At 38.5% G+C, this 22,480-nt stretch overlaps 2 protein-coding genes across 6 annotated transcripts in view; one reads left to right on the top strand and one right to left on the bottom strand.

The window, feature by feature from the left end:
- Nucleotides 1–1,051: 1,051 nt before the first annotated feature.
- On the bottom strand, nt 1,052–12,152 carry ZCRB1 (zinc finger CCHC-type and RNA binding motif containing 1). The gene is made up of 9 exons (XM_027893436.1): nt 12,009–12,152; nt 7,860–7,947; nt 7,674–7,702; nt 6,398–6,509; nt 6,208–6,315; nt 4,785–4,894; nt 4,606–4,681; nt 2,264–3,261; nt 1,052–2,183 (listed from the first exon to the last, which is right to left on the bottom strand). Exons 2-8 carry the CDS (start codon nt 7,941–7,943, stop codon nt 3,130–3,132), a joined length of 651 nt encoding a protein of 216 aa, XP_027749237.1. The 5' UTR covers nt 7,944–7,947; nt 12,009–12,152; the 3' UTR covers nt 1,052–2,183; nt 2,264–3,129.
- Nucleotides 12,153–12,453: 301 nt separating this feature from the next.
- PPHLN1 (periphilin 1) overlaps nt 12,454–22,480 on the top strand; it is a 68,050-nt gene continuing 58,023 nt past the window's right edge. For 3 of the 5 annotated variants that reach the window (XM_027893429.1, XM_027893431.1, XM_027893428.1), the window contains exons 1-6: nt 12,454–12,473; nt 12,864–13,076; nt 16,746–16,794; nt 17,773–17,864; nt 21,146–21,325; nt 22,096–22,157. In XM_027893429.1, coding sequence (XP_027749230.1) covers nt 16,794; nt 17,773–17,864; nt 21,146–21,325; nt 22,096–22,157 — 335 coding nt within the window. In that variant the 5' untranslated portion in view covers nt 12,454–12,473; nt 12,864–13,076; nt 16,746–16,793. The remainder of the gene's footprint in view (nt 12,474–12,863; nt 13,077–16,745; nt 16,795–17,772; nt 17,865–21,145; nt 21,326–22,095; nt 22,158–22,480) is intronic. The other 2 variants (XM_027893432.1, XM_027893433.1) reach the window with 1 other exon arrangement.

Here is a 22,480-nt window from a genome sequence, read left to right as displayed (position 1 = left end):
TTGCTAGCCTAAGCTAACTCCTCAAAGTACTAAAAATAACCCCAAACCAACACACCTCCTACACACAACCCCCTCAGAAGACAATCGTGTGGTTTTTTTAACAGGAAGGTGTTCTGCAATGTGATTTTTATTTTTCTTTTGATAACAAGGCTACACAGTCTCACCTTGTCTGGCCCAGAGCCATACACCCACCAACACTGTTTTCTGTTTCTGGAGTTGGTGGTTTATGATACCAAACTGGCAAAAACACCACTCTGTTGCTGAAGCAACAATAATTGCACCCTATTGGCCTGATCTAAATCAGGAGCCTAGTTAACACTCCCCCTTGCTCCTCAGCGCTGATGGGACTCAGATGGCAACTTGAAGCCATGCTGCTTATAGTAGGTGATAGTGGACATGAACAGGAGCAAACCTCTCCCGGTTCAAAGATCAGAAAGAGACTTCATTGACAAATTCTGGCCTTTTTTTCAGGATGAGGCAGCTGCATCAGGGGTGCTGCCAAAAACAATTTTGGATTTAAGCAAGTAGAACAGGTACTCACGCTATCTAACTTAATGGTTATCCAATGTTAGTGCTCTAGGTTAGTGCTCACCTAGAAATGCTTTTTTATCTTGCCAACAAAGAAAAGACATTTAAAATTATTCAGAAGGTCAAGTGCATAAATCAGATTCATCCCAAGTCCCTCTAGATCATGATTTAGGCACTAGGTGTATTCTTCTTTACCCTGACTCTAAGGCAAAAACTATAAGCACTGCTAAACAATAAAAGTTCAGAGTTAAGAAAACTGTTACAGCAAGATGATTTAAGGTAAGGAATTCTAGATGCCCATTATGCATAGAAGCAGGCTCATTTTTATTTTTCTCTTCCAATGTTACCTACCTCAAGTGATTTTATGCTTGGAACAAGAGCATGGAGGAACAACACTGGGTCAGATGTAATAGTCTGGACTGAGCTACTGCTTCATGCTGACAAGAGCAAATCCTACTGGGAAAGCAGTGAGACAGGACAAGCAGACTAGAAAGATATATCAACTTGCTTCAGCTACTGCAACTCTTGAAAAAGTACTTTATTAGGTCAGAATAAGGCTCCATTTTGGGTTTTATGCTTTCTGACAACACACCAGTAGCAAATATGAAACAGTAACTTGTGTAAGAACAATACATTCCTAGACTATGTTAATTCCTCTGTATATTTTAACTGTTAGAGGTAGCCAGCAACTGAGGATATTTCTGAGTGGAGACTTTATTAAAACTAACATCTGAAAATCTGTTTCACATACAAGTCTAATCCATTTGACTGCATGACCCTTAAGTCTCCTAGCAGTAAGTTCCACTACTACATTACATAGTGTAATGAATTACAAGTCTGAAACTTGCTGCCTAATCACTTCACTGAAATCTTAACTCTTACAAGCTACCAAATATTCCCAAACCAAAGTCATGGACAATGTCAAACTGGTCCTCTGTCACATTTCAGTTTTCTATCTTTTTTTAAAAACAGCACCGAATACGGTACTTGAAGACAAACTCCCATTTTAAGTAGTGGCCCAATATTTTTGCTTGTTTTGCTTTCATCTTTTTTTTGATTGTCACTAGGCCCTAACCTAGCACTTGTAGAGAAGCATGCTGGCAGCAAGACTTTCTTCCTTAGCAGAGTTTAGAACTCCTCAGGCTTCATTCTTACATACACAATGTAGAGTGATTTGCATTTATTATTACCAAGTTATGCCTGGCACTTTAGCACTCTGCTATTCAGTATCAAGAGATCTTCCAAAATTCCGTCAAGGAAGCTTCAGATTTAATATATAGTACTTTCAGCAAAAAGTCAAAGTCAGTCTTAAAAACATTTCTTTGATTACTGAGCCCAAGACCTTCCTATGTCTAGAACCCAATATTCCTCCTTATTCCAACGGTTTGAGTAGCTTGCAGAGAAAAATCTATTATTGCCTTATTCTTGTTTCTGAATTCTTGTGTTTATGGAGCAAAACAAGGACAAGAATGACCTTCTGAATGAGACTACTTTATGCTAGCTTAGAGAGTGTGTGCGCGTGTGTTTCTTTGCTTTGCACCTTATGTATTTGAATGTAAATTAATATTAAGAACAGATAATGGAATATTTGGAAGAAAATCAAGTCCTGATGGTTAAACAGGAAGAACTGAAAACAGAAAAAGAAGCCAGCTCATCTCTTCTTCCAAGTGTGAAAGTATTTAATGTTGTGCTTTCTAAAAGTGAAAAGTTTAGACTTTTTTAAAACGGTTACCACCATGTGTCTGTGGTTTTGGGAATAATCACTAGTACAGGAGAACATGACTAGAACCCTAGAGAGGTAAGAATGGAGACACTATTTTAAAGGTCTTGACAGCTTTATGTGCAAACTAGGTGCCGACACACTTTGCTTAGAGACTGCGATGGTTCCAAGTATACATCAAAGATAATTAAAGTATGTAGGAAACTTTGTGCCTTTTGCATTTTACCAACAGGTTCAGAGGGTTGTGAACATAGAACTGTGACCCAGGTTAGATACAAGTATATTTAAAACCCCATGGATAACCATAATTACCATGTTAGGCACCCAAACTGCAGTCAGGAGAAACAATGCTGATGTGACAGTAATTTATCATCTATTGCATGAGGAGTTAAAAGACTAGTACAATGCTTAAAGCTGAAATTTAACACTATGAAGAGGAACAATCCAAGATTCATAATCCACCAAAGTACTGCTAAAGCCTCCTGCTTCCAAACAGGCAATAAACAGACCAATACATAAAGAATCAGTAGTGGTAACAGTCATCTTCAGAGGAATTCTCATGGGAAAAAAGTTGTCAGAAATTCTCTTAGGAAAGATTTCACTTCCAGGGTTTGGGTCTAGACAGTAACTGTAAGAAGAATTCTCATAGATACTCTTCTGGATTTAAGTGTAGGAACACATCATTTTCTGAAGAAGCTGCCTTGAAAGGTGAAGTTTTGAGACAAAGGTATAAAAAGACAGGAGGGTGAGAGGACAGGATAAAACACAACAGGATTTTCAGTGTCTTCAACACCAAAACAAACTTATATTACAGATCACCTTGTATCACTTTACAAAAGGTACACTACATATATTATATATACATATAGAATAGTATTATTTCAATCACTAAGTTCTTCCTCATCACTGAAATAAGCACTTTTCTTAATCCGTGGACGTTTTGAATCATCTGAAATTGAAGATTCCCCTGCAGTCTGTGTCCATCGTTGCTGTTCTTCCTCAATTTTGGCTTGCTACAATGAAAGAAGGAAAAGTATTAGCTAGGACTAAATAAAATTAAGATGTATTACAAATAATAATGCTAATTATTCATACGCATTTAATCATTAAATAAGTTGGAGAATGACAAGGGTTTATCTACGTTTCCAGGTAAAGTGTTTGATCGATGCACAAGGAAACATTTCTGAAAGTACTTCTCACATGCAATCTTCTACACCAATGCAGGCCACATGGAGTATCCCGTATTTTCAAAAAGAGGAATTTTGCCATGGGTAAAATTCCAAAACTATAGAGAAGCTGAGATCTGAAGCAAAGAGTGCCTCATGTTTTAAACTAACATTATTGAATCAGCTTTGTTCCACTAACAAGTCTTCTAACAATTGTCCTTTGCAGTCATTCATTCACATAATGAATGCCTTTGGGGATTATTACTGAAGGTTATTCAGCTAAAGGTTTAAACAGAAGCTTCCTATTTTTACCAGATAAAAATTTTGGATGGTGAGAGATACAGGAATATTTCTTGGCTTTATAGGTTTTATTTTCAATTGTAGAGTTTTTGGGGAAAGGGGGGATAATTGTGCATATTTGAATTAATTTTTTTGGACTATATCATGTGAAAATTCTGCACTCATTACAATCTGATTCAGAACAAAGTTGTGCTAATAACTCTTGAGGGTTTTTTTGGGGACAGCACACAGGGAACAGTTGTTGACCAGGGAGCCAAGAAATTTGAATACCAGATCAGGTTTGCTCAGTATAGTGAAGCAAAAGTGTGTAAACAAGTAATAAAGGCGGTAATAAAGATGTCAGACAATCTATCTATCTAATAAAATATGCATTCAATATGTTTTGAGAGATGAGTCTATTAGAGACTGCAATGGACTGTACTAGGCAAAGGAAGTGCCCTAGAAAGAGATGTTGTTCAAGGATAGTCCAGTGAGGGCAGAGGATGTGTACACTCATTCATATATAACTGTGTTTTCCCATCTGCTCAGTTAACAAAGTAAAGAGGGATTTGTGAACAAAAATCTAGCAGGGCACTGGAACAGAGATGAGAGAAAACTAAGTAGCAAAGGAGCTTGAAGGAAATAAAAAGCTGCAACAATAAGACAAAATAAATACACATCAACCAGCAATAATGAAAGTGCAAAAAACCCAAACAAGATCCCATTGAACATGCCTGCAGTGTGAAGATGCAACTACAGTTACCAACTATTGCTGCCAAACAAGAGGCCCCTGAGTGCTATAGAGCAGACATACCTATGTATGTATCTCAGAGCTTTTGAAAAGCAACTGAAGAAGGAAATACAGTTGCATTTAAAAAATAATAATAAATATGCAATGCTTCAATTTTGTACCTGAAAAGCTATGGCTTGGCTGAGGCTATCCAGAGCAGGGTCTTCTCCTTCCTCTTCACTTTCTCCTTCCTCCTCACTTCATTGTGCAGGGAGAAAAAGAATAAAAGTTCTTTAGTTTAAGTGTTTAGTATGAAAAAGCTTCCTAAAAGAAGTAGTAACATGTAACTAAATATACGTACATTTCTTCTGGCTCAACTATTTTCTTTCTCTTCTTCTTTTCTTTTTTCTTTGGTGGCTCTCGCTCTCCTAGCATATTCTTAGGACAAGCATAACTTAAGTGTCCTGCTTCCTTGGAGAAAATGAAATATTGCTTAACAGAAACCATTACAAACAACTATATGTTAAAACATATCATGAGGGAAGTTAATGTAAGACAGTTCACAGAATAAAAAATGGAAGCAATTAGTAAGATAAATGGAATGTTGAAATAGCACACAGAAGACAAACTCCTCTCTATAAGCTTGCCATGGGAATTAAGAGATTGTTGGTGATATGCACGTTTAACTGAAAACTAAGAACAAGCCATGAACACAAAAGATTTCTTTGGCTGCTGCAATACCTGAATATACTGCACATGGTTTTATATGCAAGATAGAAACCTCAGAATTAAGAAGTTAAGACACAGGAGTGAGACAACATTTTTTGCTGTTATGAATATAAATCAAGTTTGTATTAGACATTAAATACTTTCCAAATCTCAATGTCCTACATTATTACATTCAGGGAAAGTCACAAACTGCCTAAAACTTAAAACTCACTTCTAGAAACCAGTTGTTTCTAATGCTTATTTTACTGCCAACTGTATTGTGAACTTCTAAAGATATAGCAAAAGCAAGCATTTTGAAGCAAAGATTAGGAAATTTTCTTTCTCAAGCAGCATTATACTGACACTCAGATTTATCTGCTCATCAGCGTGTTAAGCATCCATAATATGCACATATTTTCCCCCCACCCCCAGAATTTCTAATAAAAGACAGAAGGGGTACTATCATTCCTGAAAATGACACAACGTGCTATGCAAGTTGATAATATCAACAAAAAAAAAATTAACAGGCAGGATGAACAATGGCCAAACTGAAGACACCAGCTAAGATTCTGGGCTCATTTTGGCTGGATAGTTGATGTTCTTCACAGCAGCTGGTACGGGGCTAGCTATAGTTTTGGATTTGTCCTGGAAACAGTGTTGATTATGTGGGGATGTTTTAGCTATTGCTGAGCAGAGTTTACACAGAGTCAAGGCCTTTTCTGCCGCTCACCCCCCTCACCACTGAGTGGGCTGGGTTATGCAGAGCCAAGACAGCTGACCCAAAATCACCCAAAGCATATTCCAGACCGGATGATATTATGCTAGGCAATAAAACTAGTGGCAAGTTTGGCAGGGGGGCTGTTGCTTGGGGATTGCCTAGGCATTGATTGGTTGGTGGTGACCAATTGTTTTCATTTGCATCACTTGCCTTTCTTGGGTTTTATTTCTCTTTGTTATTTTCATTTTCATTACCATTTACTATTATTACTACTATTTTATGGTATTTCAATTATTAAGCTGTTCTTATTTCAACCCACAACTTTTCTCCATTTCTCTACATTTTTGGTTTTACTCACCCCACATTCGTAACACTTAGACTTATCAAAGTAGTTACGCCTGCGAATGAATTCTGCTGCTCTTCCATTATCAATGGCAATACTTGCTTTTATTACTCTTCCAAACAACTGCAGAAAATTGGAAAGAAAAGGTAAATGTTTTGGGATTGCAAACCCAGCCCTCTTGCCGTAACGACTTTCCACAATTTACCTGTTTGTTATTAAGTGCCCGAGAACAGTTTTGTGCAGATTCTTTATCCAAAAACAAAATAAAGGCAACTCCTTTGCTCTTCCTGGTGTCTTTGTCTTTCATAATAGTAACTCTGGAAACATATAACTGCATTATTGATACACTAAAATGACTTCAAAGACATTTTTCCTTAAAGATCTCAGTGGGATTGTAGCTTTGTTATACAGCAAAAAGGTTAAAGTATATCTAACAATAAAAATGCTCAATAAACAGAAATTCAAAGGAACAGCTAACCTAGCCATGTGCTTACAGGTAGAGTGGAGATGATTTTAAAAAAGGATGTGGGGTATTTCAGGGGACAGTGTCACTCCTAATTCCCTTGGATGACTTGAAGGAGGGAACTACACATACTGGAAGTGAAAGGAAAATTCAGAATTAATCTTATCACTGCTATTATTGCTGAAAACCAGTGTACTGAACTCCATCCAAACTGAGAAATCTATGTTTGTGTAGGACTAATCAGCTAAACAGGTTCACAGTAGGAAACGCTAAGTATGTGCAGGATTGTTCTACAAATATCTCCATCTGAAATCCAAGGATTATGGATACATGTGTTATTTCACATGACATAAAAAGTTATTCTTCAGTCTAACATCAAAATAAACAGCTTCAATAGCAAATTGAGAAATTCAAAAAGGATCTAGATGCACTAAAAAAAAAAAAAAAAAAGAAAGAAAAAAGTTACAAAACAGGGCAGGGTGGTGGGAACCCCCCCACAACTTCAGTTCTTACTGATTTCAAATGCAGCCTTACATCTAATTTTAGGTAAAATTCTAAGCAGTCACAATAACAAGTCCCTCTAGAATCACAAGTAGAGAACTGTACATTGCAATTGTGGGAACTGTGATATCTGATTAACATAAGTAGAAGCTCTCACTTGCACACTTATCCATTGTGCCCCACATGTGTTCAAGGGAAAGAGAACAATACTTAGTAGAATAATACTATTTCAACTATTTCAGAGAAAAGACTGATGGTATGTAACGACATTCTACTTCCTCTTAGGAAACAGTTAGCAAAACCTGTCCCCAGCACAAATATTCTTGTATTATGAATGTAACTGCAAGAACTTCCAGTTGTTAAATTAAATCTATACTTTATTAAAATGAACAGAACTTCAATACAGTTCCACATCCATGCTTAAATTATAAAAAGCTCAAGACTTTCAAGTGAAGGAAAGACATTAAATATTTAAAATGAGAGGTACAAAAATAGAAGGCCGTATCAGGTCACTTACTTGACAACTTTCCCATACTTTGAAAATATCTGAAATATAAAACAAAATGAAAAGATTTAGCAACAGACAATTGCATTTCATTAGTAATAAATTTATCATGACAAACTGATATATATCAGTATTGATTTTACACTCAAAATTGTTGTCAGCAAATTAAATCTAAACAACGCAGCTCTTAAAACTTACCCTGTACAGATCGTTGTTTGTCAAAGCAAAGGGTAAATTGGACACATACACTGTGCTTTTGCTTGGTGCCAACCCACCACTCATTTTTCTGATAACAGAAGAAAGAGAGAAGAGTTAAACTGTATTCGGCGGAGAAATAAATTAAAAAACAGCTCCAAGACTTTCAGTTGTATTTCAAACCTAGCCCAGACAGCCATGACAAAGTTGTAGAAAAGCAAAGCTCTCATTTCCCTTTATCTCCTTACATCATTTTACATGGAATTAGTGCTTCCCTTCATGTGCTACAGAAGACATACATTCCTTCTTCCTCTCCTGATCCAAACATATTTTTGTTGTATGTGAGCCATATGTATGTGAAATTACTGACCTTTGTTCAAGTACCTGCATGATCTGATTCTTTATACAATTATCAGTTCAGCTGCATTCGACACAAAACAGGTTAGGGGAAAAAAAAGCTTCCCTAAAGCAGAGCCCTAATTATTGCAGGGAGGGAGAGAGATATATTTTAAAGTCAAGGTAGTAAGACGCTAGAGCAGCATGCATTTCCTCTTGTAGCTATTGCTCAGGTTTCTACACTCCTCTAGAACTGCAAGCGTATTCCACAGCTGACTATAAGACAGCATTCTCCCTAGAAGCACTTCCCTTCCTCCTCCTAATTAAGCAGCTTGATCCCACAGGAAACGAGGAAATTTCAAAGCCATTTTAATTTCCAATCTTTTCTACGGTCTTGAAACTGAGAATGTCTGGAAACAATGAATCAATTAAAAAATACTGTTATAACCACATACATATCTTCTAATACTAGGTGAAAAGTAACTGAACTAACTAGAGAAAGAACAGGCACTGTTTTTCTTCCCATTTGGACATTTCCCAAAATTTTAAGCGATGTAAGGTCTGTGTAAAACATTCTCTTTGATCCATTCTGTAGCCACAGTTCAGGCCAAGAGCTAAGTGAGTAAAATTTAAGATCAAAACATGGCGCTTTTGAAAGAGCACACCAAATAGTACAGCAAATCCACTACCCACACAGCCCAATTGCTACCGCCTTGTCCAGTTTCCTACAGCCTTATTACTGCTTCTTGGCGTTTCTAGCCTATTTCTAGCTGAGGATCAAGCCATTTCTTCACCAAGACCAACTAATTTTTAAAATGTAGACAAAAGCTGATCATGGGATAAAAGCCTGAAGTATTAAAAGCAACATCTGCTACAGCACAGAGTTTCTTATGGGACTTCTTGGGCAGCTAGTCTGAACAGATTGCTTGGCCAAGTGCCAACAAAGTAACTAATATCATACTCTAATCCAGCTGATGTTTTCAGGCATTTCATGATTCAGCCATCTGAAGACCTGATATTCCCAACAGGCATTGATTATCCAAGTGTTTTGCTTCTTTTTCCTGACATGCTTATTGTATCACAATTCATTTGAGTGGCAGTTTCCAAGTGATTGAATTTTGAGGTTCTCAGTGTTCAGAGCCTGGTTTTTTGGCATGAGGAAAAATGGAAACATAAAGGTTAAGCAAATGAAAACAGAATAAATTTCCAATAAAGGCCACACATTGCATCTGGTGTTATGCAGGCTGGATTCATTATCCCAAATCCCCTTCTGCTTGGCATCAGTATCCTTGCCAAGCCTAACCAAACTGACTTGGCAACATTCCATGCGAATAGATGGCCTGAAGTGAAGTTATCCAGATGTACAGCGGACAGAAGGACTTGGTAAGATTGACCTTAATGCTGCACCATAGTAAATTGCCAGTGCTAATATATTCAGCAGTGGAGGAGAAAACAGAAGAGGTGACCCTCAAGTGTCTGAAGACAGCAATTTCACTCTGCCTAAATGACAAGAGAAGCTGGAGCACCCTGTAACAGGAGATAAAGCAGCTCTCCTTGTAATGGGCAGGTGCTGGGGAGAACAGCACGGCTGGAGAGCAGTCAGCTTGAATATTCCACAGCACCACAGTGCAAACCTCCAAAGAGGAGGTGATACATCATGCAGGGATTACTGCAGGCCTAATAGCTCAGTTGTTACGACATTATTAATGAAGGCAGCCTACAGAACGACCATTTACAGCTACACACTACTTTTTCCAGAAGCAAGCTGGAAGAGTTGCACCCTGGAGTGCTGGTTGCCAGACAGCTGAGGTTGAACTTTGTTTCTAGTCTCCTGAACATATTTAAGTGTAACAGTTTTCCTGCTCCAACTGCCCAAATATTTTTAGCAATTTGTAATGTTTAGGACTGTTGGGTAAAGTTTTCTTATTTTTAACGTCTGGCTCACTGGACAGGTACAACTTTAATAGAAGACATAGTACTGTAACTGTAGGGCTATCGCCATTTACTATCTGATGTTTTTTAGTGGGAGGAGTAAAAAAAATGCAGTTCAAGCTTTAAGTCAAATCTCTAGATGAGATGTGTCATCTGGAGACTCATCATTACAAGGCTGAGAGGCCTTCTATTTCAGGAATTTTCTGACTTCATAGAATTGTCCAATAAAAATTTAACATTTTCATCACATTCCTTTTCCTTGATCACCAGTCTCTCTGCTCAGCTGACAAGAAAAAACAGTAAATATCCCCTGACCTCAAGAAAAAAAAAACAAACAAACCAACCAAAAAACAACATCTGAGCTTTCTAATTGCCGCAGGAGACTCACCTTAGAGTCATGTACAGCCTGACTTCTATATCTTGCTAGAGCTCTCCAACAAATCAAAACATTTCTTTTTTATCCTGGATTACTGCCTGATCTTTAAGGTATTGCCTGGTAACTTAATTTTAAAGCATCAGCTGAAAGCCAGTACATTATCCCCATGGGACTGAGCAAAATTCTCATTAATGTAATAGCCTCTCTGTAATATTAATGCCTTCTTCATAATTTTTACATATTGACTTTGAGAATAGAGTTGTCTCTCATTACAACGACTTGTTGAATTCAATCTTTTTTGTCTTTTCTAACAACTTGAACTAAAAGAAGCCATTCTTTGACAAGAGCCATCTGTCAGCAATGATTAAGTCTCCTGAGAAATAGATCAGGTAGATGAATATGTTTTGCTTGAATCCAATATGCTTAATGCAGCATCTGTCACGAGCGCTAGGGACATCACAAGAAAAGACAGTGATTAATTTCAGTAACTGGCTTTTCTACTCTGTCCCAGAACAGATAAGGACACCAGCAAAATTGTTCAGATGCCTCTGAAGCATCAAGTGAAGTGTAAATTTACTCATACTTTCATGACTTAACATAAGTGTTTCAACTTAAGCACAAATTTGTGTGTTTAAGTGCACAGCAGCAAGGTCAGATTTATAATTCAATCAATTAAAGTAGCATAAGTGATTTGTGAATAAGTTTCTCAAGGCTTGCTCACTCAGGCCAACTAATATGAGGTCTTCTATCTCGATCCTTAAAACACAGTATTTTATTCCTGATTTAATAGCATCAACAGAGTTTAGACCCAAATCAACAAACCATTAGTTTCAGAGGAGTTTGGCTCAGGCTTATAATCAAATGTCTGTGGTAAAGGAGGAAACCAAACTCATGTTCTCCTTGGTTCCTGACATGGGTATTAACCCCTTGCTACAATTCTGTCCTACAGAGGGGGGCATGGAATAAGCTGTCAGAGCATAATCTGTTTTATCTCATAGTCACTTAAACAGCACAGAGGAAATATCAAACAGGATCAGAATCTGGTAAATAAAGTTAATGCTATCAGCAAAGAAAGAATACAGTCTGCCCAAGCCAAAGAGGAACATAAAAAGGATCCGTTTAAATTGAACCACTCTTGTCCACTAATCTAACTACAAAAACTTAGGGACATTAAGTAAGCGGGCACCAGACCACCAGCAGGGACCACCTTAAGCGCTTTCTTAGCAGAGTCTTTTTAAAGCGATTTCCAGCATAGCCAAGACGGGAGAAGAGCTGCTTGGTTAGATCGCATCTGGTCTCGCCCAGAACCTCACCCAGGAGGGACAGAGCAGGGTAGCTCACTTGGTGACGGCCCTTCCTCCTCAAACCCCAGCTGAGAGACTTGACTCCATTTCAGGGCTCGGTACGTGCAGGACCCCCGCTAAGGCAGCAGAACCACAGACTGCTCAGGAACCTCCACACGCCGCACTAAAGCTTTCGGCCGTAACATCACCCCGCGGTTCCCTTACCACAGCACCGCCACCGACCAGCTGCTTATTTCGTCCCTTCCTCCTCCGCGAAAGCCCGAAGCGAGAGAGCTGTAAACGAGCGCTGCCACGGGCGCGGTGCCCCCGCCTTCGGCGGGCTCAGCCCGCGCGGGAGCCCATCCCGCGGCGCGGCACCGGGAGATGCGCAGCCAGGTCCGACGGGACCGCTCGGGGCTCACGGCTCGCTCTCTCCCTCCTCGTCGCTTTCCCGCTCTCCCCCCCTCCCTGCCCGATCCCGGCGCGCTTCCGCCGACGCGCGGCGCCCGTCAAGGCTGCGGCCAACGGGAGGCGGCCCCGGCAGGGTGGGGGTTCCGCTGACGCGGCGGCAGCGCCGGAAGCGGTGGTGGAGGTGCAGCCGCATCCCCGTCCGGGAGGTGTGGGCACCGGGATCGTCCCCGGGAGCGCGGTGCTGTCCGGGAGGTGTGGGGCCGCGGGAGCCGGACGCGGGTGAGCGGCGGGGCTGCAGGAGCTGGACGCGGGTGAGCGGCGGGGCGCGGAGCGGGGCCGGTGTCCGGCCGCACGTCCCCTCCGCGGGGCGAGCGGGGCACTGCGCGCTGCCCCAGCCGATGGCGCGGCCCCCGGGGCGCCCCGCAAGGACCGAGCGCACAACCGTGCGCTCGGTCCTTGCGGGGCGCCCCGGGGGCCACCGACCCCTTTTCAAGAGTAGCCTGTAAAATTCTTTGTCTGGGATATCTGGGACTTCAGGGGAACCAAGACGGTCAGAAATACACGAAAAGACGTGGCGACTCACGCAACCGGTGCAAGCAGTGAGGACGGTTTGATGCAGTGATTTTTTTTCCCCCGTGTGAAATACGCAGGACCGGTCGATACTTTCAGCAGTAATTGTTGAGAGCGTTGCCGTTTTGTCCTGTTACGACAGCAGTATGGAGAGCTGACATATTTTGTTGTTCACGTGTGCCGCAAGACAAAGCCACGCAGGAGGCGGAGGTCTGTTCACTTGTTTGCATTGATGGTGCGCGGGCGCAGCAGCCCCATTGCAGCCTGGTAGAATATTCTTTTCGTGGCACTGGCACTGGTAACTGAAGGACAGCTTGGTAACTGCAGGTGGTCAGGCAAAAAAAAAAAAAAAAAAGTGCTAATACATCAGTCACTGGATTAATATGACCCCCAACGCGTTGTCTCCATTTCTCTTGCTCCCAGTGACGTATTGGCATGATGTGGTAAGAAAACGGAATTGATGGGATTGTAAATCCTCATTGGAATGCTGCTGCTCTTAATAATTTTATTCAGTTTATGCATGTCTGGCTATTTTTCCTTTTGAGATATGAGTTAGTTTGACTTTTGTGGTCAATGATTTTTTAAAATAATTTTTTTTTTTCTTAAGTCAAAGTGATCGTGAACACTTTGGGAAAGATTGGAAGAAAGCTGCTTCTCTCAAGTGATTTGGTATCTACATGAATATGCCTAGGCTTGTTGCAGTCATACTTCTGTTTGCTTTTGAAAGTCTTACAGCCTAATATTTGCCATTAGGGAGAGCTGGACTGTCTTTGAATCTCTGTTTTTTCTTCATGCCCTCTTCATATTATTTTGTTTCCTGAGGTGTTGGATTTTTCTCCTCTACTCTTACACTTCTGCTTTTCATCTTACAAGTACAACTGTGTCTATTCAGTGTTTTCTGCCTGTCCCAGATACGACGGGAGGTTGAGAAAGTTTTTGAGAGCTTTCCAAAGCAGAGGAGAGACAGAACTGGTCCACATTTGTCAGTCTGCTGTTTGTCAGAGTAATATTATGAACCCAGGTATATCCCTGTGGCATGGGAGACATGGCAGCTGCCTGTCTCGGGGTTTATGGCACAGCATTGGTTTTATGCTTTGTTCACATAAGGCAAGATGTAGCCACCTGGATTAGGGAGCTGTATGTTTTGGAAACAAAAATTTAGATTCTGCAGAAGGATGATAACACACACTAGAAAATTGTGAGTCCTGGAGAAGTAGGTGTTTCTAGCCTTGATGAAGAGTGATGTCTCAAGTAAGTGTAAACAGACAAGAATTGTGTACAAAATATTTCAGAATACCGGAATGCTTTTGCAAATGCATCAAGGATTTTTAGCACGTATTATTTAGAAAGCAAAAAGGAATAAAAAATAGTAATTGATAAAGAAAACCCAGACGTGCAAAAAAATCTGAAGTGACCTATGTAATCTACTTGAGAAGTAGCCCTCACTGCATCACAAATTATACATATATACATACAGACAAAGGGCTGTGATAATCGCAGTAGAGCAGCTTGTTTTGCATTTATAGAATGGCTTCTGCGTTCACAGAGCGTACTCATTTGAGAAAATAAAGACCTTGCTTTAGGTAAAACAGTCACCTCTGATTAAAATGAGGAAGAGATTGTTTAAAATAATATAGCAAGTGGTTATGTGTCATTGTGTTGAAGACATATCAACTACTTTTACTGTACATGCTAATAGAAAATAGTGGCAATGTTGATAGCTGTGAAACAGGAACAGATTTTTTTTTATTTGTTTTACAACACCTTTGTACTTATTGAGAGAACAGATGAATCTGAATACAGCATAATAAACTTGAGATTTGATCTCTTGAATCTTTGTTAATGGAATATTCTCATATTGACCTTAGGAATTTATATTCTTCATGGTTGTTATTAAAGCTGCGTTAAGCAATGGATTTTTTTCTTTTTCTATGGAAGCAGATGAAATGTGCTCAAGATGCTGGGAAATGCATTTTCCTCCCTTTAAGCATCCTTTTTCCTTCTGCTATTTTCAGATACATCCCAGCTTTATCTCATTAGTCCCAGCTAAAATTTCTCTGTTTAGTCTTCTTTATAAAATTAGTCTTCTACTTGTTCACCTTACCATCATTTTGAGCGATGTACTTGGTAGTTGATTCTGTCTGATTACCTTCCTTCATTTAATTCCTCTAAATGTGAATGAGATTTTTTTCCCCACCTCCATAGTTGCTCGTTTTCTGGTGTATATTTTTTTTATGTCCATATGTTGACTTTTGTGATAGTGTATCTCTGCCTTCTTTCCAGCTTGTGTTTTTCTTTGTCAGAATACTGGTGATAATGCTTGCTGGTTTCAGTGAGGTCCAACAGTGATAAAAAAGGGAGGGTATTTATCAGCCTGGCTGCCTGATAATGTAATGGAGCTTGAATATGGGTGGTGGTGCCTGCTGCCAGTGATGTGTGTTGGGATGCTGGAGGTGGTTTGACTGACAGAGCAGCACAATGTGTAAGTTTGCTCTCATCTTCAGTGGCACTTATCTGAAATGTGTTGCTTTTTGAATGTTGTGTTCAGTTAACAGTTTCATAACAGCTGCAGACACCAGGGCAGGGACACTACTGTGTTTGTCAAAATGGAAAAAAATAAAAAAGCCCACATGAAAACCTTATTCGAATCTAGCTTCTGGTATTTGCTGTTGGTCTAAAAAACTGAGGCTTGCTGTCAAGTACCTAAATCTCTGCACGTGTGAGAGGTGGGTGAGCTGTGGACAAGCAGGTGTGGGAGTGGGCGCTGTGGGTGGCTCAGATGCTCCCCAGCTGTGGACAGGTCTGGCAGAAGGAATGATCCAACCTGGGGCAAGGGTTGGTCATGAGGGGCCAGCAGTGAAGTGAATTGAGGAAGACTGTGTGATGCTTCATGTCTTGCTTAATCTAATTCTCTCCCTTACAGTATGTAAAAACACTGAAGTATTCAGATTCTGTTCTAGAAAAAAAAGAGGACTGTGGGGGCAGTGTGAGAGCAGATGGAGCACCCTCTCTGTAACGTGGGAAGGAGGGCAGGGAGTTGGCCAAGGAACTGTTAATGTACATGTAACCACTGGTGTGAATTTTTAAGGCTTTAGCAAAAGTCCCCGAGTAGAGAATGAAGAAAAGTTGAGACAGTTACTGTGAAAGTGCCAGGAAGGTGCTTCTGATGATACAACTGACCATCCAATACAGCAAGATGAAAAGTGGCTTCAGAATTAGTAACTCTTCTGTCCCTTAGAGGGTAGGGACAGTAGATCCTCTACCTTTTGCCCTTACTAAAACCAGGATCAGCTGGTTGGCTCAGTCAGCTTTTGATTTACAATCTGTGACTACATCAGACGAGTCCTGTGTCTTGGTTATCAAACAAATTTAAGGTCAGGTCTTTTATAAAATAGAACAATATTTAAGTCAGGTACTTTGAACCAATGGTAGGGTAAAAATCTCTGAATATAAATGCTTCTTACAGTTGAGGAAAAGAGCTGCTTTGTCAGGATTTACTATGTATTATCAAAGGAAAAACCTGTGTTAAATTGTAACCTCTCATCATGTGCAAATGAAGTTTTATTTTTCTTTACTTAATGATATTTAAAGACAGTTAAATAAATACACATTAAGTGAATATGTTAAATATTTTTAAGTGCTTTTAAGAAAGCAGTTTCCAAAAGCTTCTGCTAATGAATGGAAGTAAAACTGGGATTTGAGATAGTGAGTAAAAGATGACAAAAGGGAAAGTAAATTCTGGAATTTATTAGGAAGGTGTTTTATCTGTAATTATTTGTCACAGGAAGTTTTTTGATACTGTGAATTTAACTGAGTAATTAATATTCTTTCTTAATTGAGTGTAGTAAGGAACTGTACTAATTCAGACTGATCACTGGGGTAAAACATTTAGGTTTTACCTGTCTGGTTTACTTTAAAAAAAAATTTACTCAGGATGAATATAAATGCATTTTTTTGCTAACTTCAGTCTCTTTTTTTGTGGGAAGGTGAATGGATCTTCAGGAGCAGAGTTGCTAAAACTGGCAGAAAAGTGAGTATGTCAGTGTTGGTTATTTTTTGCAATGGTTTACATCTGACTTAGTGCTACCTCTGTTTACAGTTATTAATCCCTTTGTCATGTTAATTCTTAACATCTGTATTAATATTTCTGTATAGCCTCGTAAGTCTATTTTTCCAATAAAATGTTTTTATTTGATGCAAGTAGGTAATATGTATTTCTTCTTCTGAATATGACTTGCTGTTACTTTTCCTTATTGACTGTTTTTAATAGCAGAGCTACCATTGTGAAGGGAAGCTTAGAAAAATATAATTCTAGCAGTTGTTTGAACTCCTCAAGTCTGTATTGCCCAACATAGCACGACTAGAATCTCTTAGGGTCATGGTTTATTCTGTCTGTCTTTAATTACTAATTTTGACTTCGAAAGCTGCCCTTCTTTGGAAAGAGGAATTTTTGTATTCTGCTGGCTTCCAATTAAAAACAGGAAGTATCTGCATATGAAGAATGTGTTTTATTCATGTAATCAAAGGGAATGTTGTGCTGTGTTTTGACTGCTCAGAAGTTATTTAATAAATAGTCGAAATATTTTTTAAAAAAACTTTTTAAAAAGTCCAGTATTTTTTAGCAGAGCAGTATCAAAATTGCTGTGTGTATGCATTTATATGTACAGCTAGTATTTGCAGTATATGCATATTTCAATACAGCTGTTTATAGTGTCTATAAGTCTTGTAATTTTGCTGATTATGCTACACTGATTTCCAGTTGTTCAGTTGTTCTTGCACATACTGTGAGTTATTTTTGCTTAAAGTACATTAATTACTTTCTATAGCAATTTCTAGTATAACCAGAAATACTTATTTTAAAGGGCTAACAATAGGAAGTGAATGTACAGGGCTTGTGCATAATACATAATATTGAGAGAAATCCGTGAACCTTTGTTTCTATGCTCAGTATCCTTTTGTCTATTCATAACAAATTGATTTTCGCTACTTGTATTTTTATTGTCTTTAGTGGCATATCGAAGAGATGAAATGTGGTCTGAAGGGCGATATGACTATGAAAGAGTTCCAAGAGATCGTCTCCCTCCAAGGATTCATGGTGATGTAAGTGTATAGTAAGTTTCTGTAGCATTATAGTGTTATACTTTACCTTTATACAATGGCTTGTACCATAAGGGCTGGATTTATGTACCTATATAAGTTCCTAATATACCCCAAGTTCTTTTCTCATTCTTTGAATCTAGCAAATGCATCTGCACAGAAATCATAAGATGCCTACAAAATTAAGTCTTGGGTACTTTTTTCTTCATTTCAAATCTATTGGAACTGTTTCAGAATATTTGTATTTTGATTTTTTTTTTTTTTGGTGTAATTATTTGTGTTATTAAACACAGGATTTTTAGTAACTACTAAAGAACAAAAGGCCATACTGTGTTGTATTTTTCCACAGTCTTGTCTTTCTATGTTAATAGTATGGACGATACTCTCAGGCACATGGTGTGACTCTTGGGGATGATCCTGTGCAGGGCTAAGAGTTGGACTTGATGATCCTTGTGGATCCCTTCCAACTCAGCATATTCTGTGATCTGTGATTCTTTTAAGTAATTTGAGGTTGTGAAGTAACTACTTGCAAAATAGTTCTTGTCACAATACAGTTTTTTATTTTGATGCCTAAAGTATAGGAGGAAGTGTTTATAACAAATGTTGAAAATACATCTTTGCTAAAGAAATTGTGCTTTGAAGCCTTGTAAGGGAAATGCTTTTCAAGAAGTGTGGAAATCTACTTTGTAGTCATGGAGTCTTCCATGGTATGTTATGTATGTATGTTGTGCTATGCTTGCTCTGCTGTAGAATAACTTCAGAATGCTTTTAGAAAATGTCTGTGCCAAAGAGTTGGGTAATTTTTTTTCTCCTTTGTCTGAATTCTCTAAGAAAGAAATCAAACAAGTTGCAGCTTTGTCTTTTGAGGCATTACGCCTTAAATAGAACTTTAAGAATACTGTTTGATATTTATACTTACATGCTGTGCAATGTGCTCTAAGCAGAAAAAAAATTCATGTAACAGTGCCTGTTATCTGACATTCCTTTTAATTATCTTAAATGGTGAAATAATAGCATAGCTGATTTAGCATACCTTCTGGGTTCCCTTTGTTACACTTTCAGCTCATGATTTTGGAAGCATACCAATGTCAGTAACTTGGTAACCAGTTACATAGGCTTCTCTGTTGAGTAGTGTATTAGTCTTTGGCTGCTCTGTGACATTTTTAACTCTCTTTACAGGGAACAACAAAATTTCAGTGTTTTCAGCAACCTGGAAATCAGATTCATTTGGACAGGGTGTTTAGCTACCTCCTCCAAAATATCAACAGTAGGACAGGAGGAAAGGCAGAAAGTATTTCCACAGATTTTTCTTTTTTTAATACTTTGACTTGACTAACATGTTGCTGATTTAATTTTACCATTGCATCAATAACATTTCTAAATCCATGTAGTCTTTCAGGCTGTTCTGAGAACAAATCATGACAAATGCATTATGAAAATTTACTTTACAGTTTATAAGGTGATGCATTCAGTTTGATGCAAGAACTAGGTAGTTCAAAGCTAGCTTTATATTACATGTGTTTGGAACTGGGGATGAAGGGACTAGCAGAATACACTCACCACAATTAATGCTGTCCATCTCTACCAAAACAACACCCTAGTAGCTGGGCAAACCAAGACGTGGTGTCTCTCTGCCGTACTGAAAGATGAAGTTCCTTTTCACAGAGCTCTGCAGATTCAAGACTGTTGGAAGGCAGTTTCTGTCCTTGCAAGCCTGTGCCATTGTATCTGTGTCTGTGTGTAGAAGTCTGACTTAATTTCGACTAGGCAAGTGAAATGGAATTAATTTATTCAATCTGTGAATGCACTTAGCGCTTGCTGATAGGTGAATATGTTGGAACTGCGATGTGCCAATGATACAGAATGAAGTATGTTTTGTTTGAGAGAGCAAGAGACCTGTCCTAATCTAAACTGGGTGCTAATTGTATATCAAGTATAGGTTGTAGCAGAAACATATGTTTTCAGATCCTGGTAAGAAACATAAAGTTGCATGTACTTGGCACAGTAACTTGTATCTGTAACTAGATACACCTTGAGCTTTCATGTAACTGTCCTTCTGTGTGTCAATATAGTTATGTGATGGGGTCTTCTGGATGAGGCAAAAGCATGAAGCAGTTTTATTTTAGCTGCAGAGCACATCTTTATAAGACCTCTTTATATGAGGTGAGGGTAGATCAAGCATTGTGCCTTTGTATGACTGTGTGTGAAGTCTCCACTTTGCATCCGTATGGCTGTAGGCTCGCTTTTGATTGCCCTGTAGTCCATTTGTTGGGTGGTCTCTGAAATCAGAACTAAAGTTTTGCTTGACAATATTTAGCAGTTTGTGAGTGTAATTTTTACGTATTTTTCTACAGAAACTCTTGGTTCATTAGGTTGTGACTTGTGCTTACTATTAAAAGAATAGTTTGAATATGTTTTTCCCCCTCCAAATTGGACATGCTAACTCAACTCTCTGCATTTCTAGCTTTTGGTTTAAGGCCCAAAGAAAATATATTTTGCTAAAGGAAGAAGCCATAAAATACAAAATCTTTCATTCATGTTTTCATTTGCTTTTTATTTGCAATTGACTTAGGTAAAACGTGGTTCCAGAAAGTTGAATTTGCATCTTTTACAGCTGGGCAATTTTTGCTTAATAAACAAAGGATTTCTTTAATTGGCATATGGTGTATGACTTGTTAGTTATTTGAAGGAAATACAGTAAATTAATTTTGTGTTCACGCAAAAAACTATCTGAAACTTGCATTAAAATTAAAAATGAGAGTGTTAAAACTCTGTCACTTGAACACTCACATCACCTACTGCATTGTATTGAGTGGGTGCTTATCTTTTCAGATTATGAAGCAAGGATTATCTTAATTATAGTCTCTGCCGTGTGGAGGGATGTTGTGGACATTAAGTAAATTGTTAATATTTTTAAATATGGTCATTGTTTTACGGGCATTACAGATGTAACTTTCGTGTTGGTTTCCAAAATTAATATAAAGATCTCTGAGAAATACATGTAGCTGATGGTTAGAAAGTAGCTAATGCTGTTGAAAATTTTCTCACTGTAATTAAACTTGTAATGTCTAAGGTTTCAATCTGAGAGGTGCCCAATTAGATTTATTAAGTTATTCCACCATCAGACTGGCATGATTTTTAGTGTTTATTGGTTTCCTGTGCAATTTCTTTTTTAAAGATTATTTAAGTCCCATATTTAGAAATAATTTATTTTCAGTTTTGTTTATTCACTACAGATTTTCAACTGTTAAAAGCAATGTGATTTTGTTTGTTTTGTGGTTTAGGGAGATTACCATAGAATAGTAAATGTTTTGCCCAAGAAGCCACCACTGCTTGAGAGACCTGGGGATGGGAATTACAGTCGGTATGATAATTACAGCCACGCTGAGTACAGAGACTATGAAGAGGGTCGTAGTTTTGCCCATGACCGAAGAAGTGGCCCTCCACACCGAGGTGTACGTAAGGTGATTCTTCTCACCCGTTTATGATATTTATTTTTTCATTAATACTTGAATACTAAACAATTAGAGTACTGTTTCAGACAGTGCTGGTGCTACTGCTGTTATCACAAACTGAAATAGAATTAATAGAAAAAAAATCCAGGTTTTGGATGTGAAAGCCCAGAGTGTGAACTGGGAAAACCAAAATGGCCAGAAACACTCTCTGTAATGCAGTGCAAAGTTCCCTGGATGAATGGAAGAATGATTGCAGAATCTTTCTATTTAAGTCCTTGCACATGCAAGTTGATGAATGTTTTCTACATATCCTTCTAGTTTACCCAGTTGTTCACTTAGTTAAACTCTGTTGTGATGATGAATGCATTTTTTTTCCAGTAGCTGCACATAAGTACAAAATCTATGGTCTCTTGTAAAAGTTATTATTGTTGCCTCCTGCTATCCAGCTGTTTGAAATTCTGTAACTTCAAGCTATTGAAGTAATTTGTATTTCAAAGAGGAAATTTTTTTTTAAGTCAAAGCATCTGTATTTATTTCAGAAACTTTTGTAGTTTTTGTGTTTTCTACAGCACTGCAAAGTTACCCTCTTCAGTATTGATAGAGGAAGAAAATGGGGTACAGTGAATAAATTGAGAGAATACTTGGTGTGAGAGATTAATGCTGGTTTTTTTAGCTCATTAAATGTTTTGGTTTTGCATTAAGTAGCTAGGTGGTAACTAACTGTACCTGACGTCATTGAGATACATGTCACACAGTTGTTTTGCATGTATGTTTTGCAGGATGAACCAGGATACAGATGGGCAAGGGATGATCATCCGACAAGTCGGCAGCCTGAGTACAGGTACTTTATAAAACTATCGTAGTGCCATGCATAAGCTGGAAATATTTAGGGTATTTTACTTTGTTTTCCAAACAGTTGGTAGAGCAGAGCAGTACAATGACAGGGAAAGGACATCTATCAAAGTAAAAGACAATAGTGGACAGTGGTTTTTAGTTGTATTGTTTGAAATAGAAATAAAATAAATGGTATGGCATGAAAGTCTCTAGTATGTGTTTAGTAAGGATAGGAGGCATAATGATAACATGTTTAGGATGGTAACCTGGGCCTGTAAGTAATTTAATGCATCTCTCTGGTCAGTCACAGTTTTCGGATGACTTCAGGGA

This window comes from Empidonax traillii, unplaced genomic scaffold, assembly GCF_003031625.1.
Source record: "Empidonax traillii isolate 1590-97213 ecotype Southwest subspecies unplaced genomic scaffold, ASM303162v1 scaffold388:size1278207, whole genome shotgun sequence".
NCBI lineage: Eukaryota > Metazoa > Chordata > Aves > Passeriformes > Tyrannidae > Empidonax > Empidonax traillii.
The sequence above is the reverse complement of the archived record's forward strand: the minus strand, read 5'-3'. Positions and strand labels throughout refer to the sequence as shown.